The sequence below is a fragment of the Tupaia chinensis genome, unplaced genomic scaffold, assembly GCF_000334495.1.
Source record: "Tupaia chinensis unplaced genomic scaffold, TupChi_1.0 Scaffold000227_1, whole genome shotgun sequence".
Classification (NCBI taxonomy): domain Eukaryota; kingdom Metazoa; phylum Chordata; class Mammalia; order Scandentia; family Tupaiidae; genus Tupaia; species Tupaia belangeri.
The window spans coordinates 1-6,468 of NW_006159702.1; the positions used below are offsets into that span (position 1 = coordinate 1).

Consider the following 6,468-nt stretch of genomic DNA (forward strand, 5'->3'; position numbering starts at 1 on the left):
TGTGTATATATATATATATAAATTATATATATAATTATTATATATATTATCATATATATTATATATATAATCATATATATGTCATTTTAAATCTTAAGCTATAAACGGACCCATAGTCATATATAAAACTGTAAATTATAACTGAATTCTGCTTTGTTAGAGTTTGAGTTTCTAATATGTGTGGTCTCTTTGGCCCTTTATTTCCCATAATAAACATAACTCAGTGCTGCTCGATCTTCTGCTGACTCAAATATGGATGATATTTGTAAGCTGCTTCGAAGTACAGGTTATTCCAGCCAACCAGGAGCCAAAAGACCACCCAACTATCCCGAGAGCTATTTCCAGAGAGTGCCTATCAATGAATCCTTCATCAGTATGGTCATTGGTCGACTGAGATCTGATGATATTTACAACCAGGTAAGAATTAAATTTCTTAAGATCTTGATAGTTTAAAAGACTGTTTTTACTTTCTTCCTCCATCCTTTCCTTCCTTCCTTTCCCAAAAGACCAAAGGTAGATAGAAACTATTTCTAAAGCCTTTAGAACTATGCTACAGGATGATAGAGGAAAGAGGGATATTAATTTTGATAGAATTCTGGATTTCAGGGAGATGAAATATGGGCTGTTGGAAAGAACCTGTATTTTTTAGCCATTTGGTCAAGTAATAGTTATTCAGGGTGTATTATGGGCCCATTCATGTGGTAGGTGCTGGAAATCACTCTCTCAAAAGGACAGGTCGTGGTCCCTACTCATAATGAGCTTGTGGTGAATGACAGTAAAGCAAGATGAGTGTTACCTTAATAGCAGCATGGGGTGCCACTGGAGCATGTGACAGTGGCAGCAGGATTGCTGCAGGTGACAGGGAAACGTAAGGGCAGTCCAGGCATAGGAAGGCAGTCAAGGTCCTGCAGCATTTGAATGTCAGATCACTTTCCTTGCCAGTGTGCGTAGCATTCACTTACTTAAAGGCATACCAAAGAAAAGCACTATTGGACTTCATTGTTCCAAAGAAAACATCATTTCATGTGTTATAAATATTTTATTATTACAAGAAAGTAGAGTTGGGCCAGCAGATACTGTGATTAAGGTAGCTGGATCCCACATGGCTAACTATGCGATTTGAGTCCCGGATCCTGTGGCTTGAAAAACATGTCAGATGCACGTATGTGCGTGCCCAAAATCCTGAGAGGAGAAATGGAGAAAAAGAGACCCCCCCCCATGGGGGGGGGGGGTTTTCTCACTTTCCTTCTCTTTTTCTGTCTCCATTGAGCACTCATGTCCTCTAGCAAATTCAAAAGAAGAATAAAAGTAGAATTGGGCCCATAGTAACTATGGATGTCATTTATCACAGAGCAGACCTGCTCATAAAGTTCTTTAGGTAGCCTGTTGGTTTTTTATATTAATATGTTAAGTATAAATAAAGAATTTTACTTTGTTTTGTTTTATATGACAGCTCAAAATCAAAAGTGACCCACAGATACTATGTCTTCATAAAATTTGTTGTCATTCATTAAGAATTCTATGTAAACCAGCATCATAAGACATTCTTTTCATGTATCACTTTCTCTGTTCCTCCCAACAATCTGGCAAAGTATATGACATTATCCCCATGAGACTTAGAAAGTGTAAATAATGTTCACTAGGTCATATTGGTAGGTCAGAACCATAATTTGAATTCATGCTTTTTCTGCACTGCCTCTTATTACGCCATTCCACTTCTAATTTAGTCCATTTTGCCCATATCTTAAGGCAGTGTATTTCAACTTTTGCCTTGCTCTATGACATTTATTAACACAGGGATTAAGCTGAAGTTGTGCCGTGTGTCCACCCCACTCTCTGTCCTGTACCTCCCCTATCCCTGGTCCTGGCTGATGGATCAGATTTTCTGTCTTCAGGTAATTTGAAATCAGACCCAATAAACAGTTCCTGGATTTAGGTTTACCCACTACGGGCAAAACTTGGAATTTTGGGGTAGCTTCAATCTGCCGTGTATATGGAGAACAGTCTGAAGAAAGAGAAAAGTAGGGCAGATACCAAGGGGAGAAAGGGTCTCTGGTTCTCAGCCTCAGGCCTTGCCAGAGCTTGGCCACATTCCTGCCTGCATTGCTGTGTCTATTTTTATAATAATTTCTGCTTTTTCTGCTTTGAGTAGCTCAAGGTTATTTGCACTATGTGTAGCCAAAGATTCATATAATACTACATGAGGATTTGACCCCTAGGAGCACCAGCACGTAAAGACAGACAGAGGAAGAGGGCTCAGCAAAATGAATTGAGAAGAGTGAGAGTGTGTATTTGGGGAACGAAAGGAGAGAATTTCATTCCTTTGAGAATTGAAGTGAGAGTTTTAAATAGAAGCCGTTAAATTGGGTGATTGAGAGGTCATGAGTAACCTTAGGAAATTCCATGGGGATGATGTTGGAAGTCAGATTTCATTGATTTGGATAATAAATAGGAAGTGAGAAAAGAGCCACTGTGACTGGAGTCTGTCAGTCTAAAGAATTGTCTATGATGGGAAAGATACAGGAATGAACTAGTGGGAGATGTATGGCTAGATTTTTTTTTTTTTTTTTTTTGAAAAGACAGAATTGCAACAGAGTCATGAGCTGGAAGGAAAATAGTATTATGGGACTAGGGATAATATGAGAGGCCACGGTTACGAAAGCCAAGATTGTGGCTGGTTTTTTTTTTTTTTTTTTTTTTGAAAAGACAGAATTGCAACAGAGTCATGAGCTGGAAGGAAAATAGTATTATGGGACTAGGGATAATATGAGAGGCCACGGTTACGAAAGCCACACTTCGTGTCCAGTGCTCAGGATCCTGAAAGGTGATGGACTTTTGAGAAACTGACATGTCCCAGAACTAGTTAATGCAATCTGAAGATGAAGACATGCAAATGTTGCTAACAGGCCCCTTTCTGGGTGTCATCCCTATGTTGTAGGTTTCGGCGTATCCTCTGCCAGAGCATCGCAGCACTGCCCTGGCAAATCAAGCTGCCATGTTGTACGTGATTCTCTACTTCGAACCTTCCATTCTTCACACCCATCAAGCAAAAATGAGAGAGATAGTAGATAAATACTTTCCAGATAATTGGGCAAGTATTACTATTACTTTTCTCAATAGTAAACTTCTTAGAGAACTAATTCTACATTCTTGTGACCTTTTACCCAGAGATCATCATGTAGTAAATAATGGAAAATAAAATCACTTCGGTATAATTACTTTAAATGTGTTGGGAATTTTTAAGTCATAAATATGCCAGTCAGAACATTTTCTGAAGAGCCGCTAGTCTTTTTCTTAGATAGGTAACTCTCAGAGTAAAATTGTGTACTGGGGGGCAGACAATGGCACAGTGGCGAAACATGACTCTGCAAGTCAGCTCGATGTGGGAACGTTCCTGATGCGAGTCTGGAGATGTGTCTGTGTAAACCAGGCATGTGCTTGCCCACAGTTCAAGGTTGGCTGGGGAGGGGGTGGTCAGTGGCAGTATCAGGACACTATCGAGAGTGTTTTCTTTCTTTCTCTCTCTCTCTCTCTCTCTCTCTCTGTCTCTGTCTCACTCAGTACAACAGAGAAATAAATAAACTAAAGAATGTATTCAAGTGTTTCTTGCGGGCCAGCAGGTGGCAGAGAGGTTAAAGTGGCTAGATCTCACATGGCTGACTACATGGTTGAAGTCCCAGACGTGGCAGTTTGGAAATCATGCCAGGTGCATTTGTGTGTCTGCCCAAAATCCTGAGAGGAAAATGGAGAAGAAATTGTGGCATGGCTAGTCCCTCAAGGGGTGATTCTTCACTTTCCCTGTCTCTGTCTCTCTCTCTGGAAAGTACATGCACCCTGTAGCAAAAAGTATATCTCACTTAAGCTATTGATACTGCAACTAAGTTATATAAAGATTTCTTCATACATCTCATTTGTCATTTAGTGAATTGGAATTTCAGTTTTATAATAAGTTTTTTTGTAAGCTAATCATGATAGGGATTGTGTCAAGTCTTTGTCTTCTGAAGCCATGTGGGATCTGACTTCCTTAACCATCAGGCTGTAAGGTCAGCCCACCGTTTATATGATTGCATGGATGTACTTGTAATTTTTCTTTTTTTAGAGAGATTTTTGCTGTAGGGTGTGTGCACTGCTGGAGAGACAGAGAGAAAGCAAGAAATCATCCCCAGGGGGGATAGCCATGGCGCAATCCCTTCTCCTCCATTCTCCTCTTGGGATCTTGGGCACACACGCACATGCGCCCAATATGAGTTTAAGACACTGGGTCTAGGACTTGAACTGCAGTTAACAACATGGGAGTCTAGCAACGTAGCCATTACACTAACTGCTGGTCTCCACAAAGAGGTTTTAACAAAGGTCAGTGAACTGGATCATCTTTTCAGGTAGCAGATTTTGTTTCACTTCTTAACAGATATTGAATCTCATTATCACATTAATTGCCTGTTATGAGGGGCCTTCAGTTTACCGGTGGTGTAATAACAGCCTACAATTAAGAGATGATGACTCCTAGATACCTATGATGCATACCTGTGAGCCTAGGTTTGAGCAACAAAAACTCTGATAATCTGGCTTCTTTTATATGAAGCTGATGGCAGTTCAAGTTCCAGACCTGGTGGCTTTCTCACCTTTTCTCTCTCTCTCTCTCCCTCTTTCTCTCTTTCTTTGTTTCTCTCTGATCAAACTGGAAAATGATGATAATAATGATAAATAAAGTTAAATAAAATAGTTCTTTTTAAAAAATTAAAACATGCAGTTGGTTTATTTTAAATGAATTAATATCTTTTTTTTAATTTTTCAGTTATTATGTGTGATATGATGTCAGCAGATGTAAACTCACAATTTTTTGAATAATTATTTATTTCATTTTATTTATTTATTATTATTTTTATTATTTAATTTGCTATAAGGCACACGTGCTTACCAGAGAGAGAGAGACGGAGAGAGAGGGAAACTGAGAAAGCAAGCCACCAGGTCTAAGACTAGAACTGCAGTCAGCCATGTGGGAGTCTAGCACCTTAACCTCCATGCTACCTGCTGGCCCATAACCCACAATGTTTTAAAAAGAAGCTTTTTGGGATCCTCAGTAACATTTTAGAGTGTAAAGGTTAATATGAAAATGTTTGGATAAAACCTCTGCTCACGTCTCTTTCATCCTCTTTCTCTTCTCCATCTAGGAATCTAACACAGAGCAGTCTGAAAGGAAAACCTCATTTTAGTTATTTTTTCCATGAATAGTAATTCTTGTTCCAGAGTGCTCATAAGGAAGAACACTTACCTCCATATTTGAAAAAGCTTAGATTTTTGTAGAAATGGAGCTCAGACTTAAAGGAGTAGGCAATGTCTTTTGTAACTTTTTTCTCCAGCCCTTTGCCTTACAGTGAGTAGATCTTTATCAAATACTGAATGAATGTTTCATTTCTCAGGTAATTAGTATTTACATGGGGATCACAGTTAACCTAGCTGATGCGTGGGAACCTTACAAAGCTGCAAAAACTGCTTTAAACAATACCTTGGACCTTTCGAACGTCAAAGAACAGGTAAGTTTTATCTAATAAAGACATTTTATTATTACATTTTCTTTTTTTAAGTTATTTTATTTAACTTTATATACTTAAATTTTATTTATTTATTTTTATTTGACCAGAGAGAGAGAGAAAGCCACCAGGTCCGGGACTCAAACTGTGGTCAGCCATGTGGGGAGTCCAGCGCCCAAAAACACCATGCCACTTGCCAGCCCCTAAAAAAGGATTTTTCTTTTTTTCTTTTTTTCTTTTTTTTTTTTTTTGGAGAGGTTTTCACTATAGGGCACGTGCGCTCGCCAGACAGACAGAGAGAGACATAGAGACAGAAAGCGAGAAATCACCCCCCAGAGGGGATGGTCATGCCGCAGTCCCTTCTCCTCCATTCTCCTCTTGGGATCTTGGGCACGCACGCACACGCGCCCGGCATGAGTTTTAAGCCACCGGGTCCAGGATGCGAACCACGGTCGACTACATGGGAGTCCAGCGACATAGCCATTATGCTAACTGCTGGTTCCCTAGGAGGATTTTTCTAATCCTTAGTCATTATAATCTGATTTATGGAATAGAAAATAAGCTAAATTGATTATTCAAGGAATTTGGAAGATGTCCATACATTTTAGTCCCCTAGCTGTGAATTTTGTATATTAGGTTCAGATAGGTGATTTTTAACTTTATTTATTCATTTATTTTAATTTGACTAGACAGAGACAGAGCGAGAGAGAAAGGGAAAATGACAAAGCAAGCTGCCAGGTCCAGGACTTGAACCATAGTCAGCCATGTGGGAGTCCAGCGCCTATAACCACCATGCCACCTGCTAGCCCCAGATAGGTGATTTTTAACCTATATGGTTTGCATAAATTAGAGACAGCTCTATGTGACATATGGCCTCAGTTCACTTTGCTTTTTTTTTTTTTTTTTTTTTTTTTTTTAGGTTTTTTTTTTATAGTGT

General features: G+C 39.1%; 1 protein-coding gene across 1 annotated transcript in view; it reads left to right on the top strand.

Annotated features, from left to right (window-relative positions):
• Positions 1-224: 224 nt before the first annotated feature.
• The window catches only part of WASHC5 (WASH complex subunit 5), a gene marked incomplete at its 5' end in the record, with an annotated part of 67,697 nt that continues 61,453 nt past the window's right edge, over positions 225-6,468 (top strand). Inside the window, 3 exon segments of the mRNA XM_006148031.2 lie at positions 225-417; positions 2,939-3,091; positions 5,421-5,534. Coding sequence (XP_006148093.2) covers positions 225-417; positions 2,939-3,091; positions 5,421-5,534 — 460 coding nt within the window.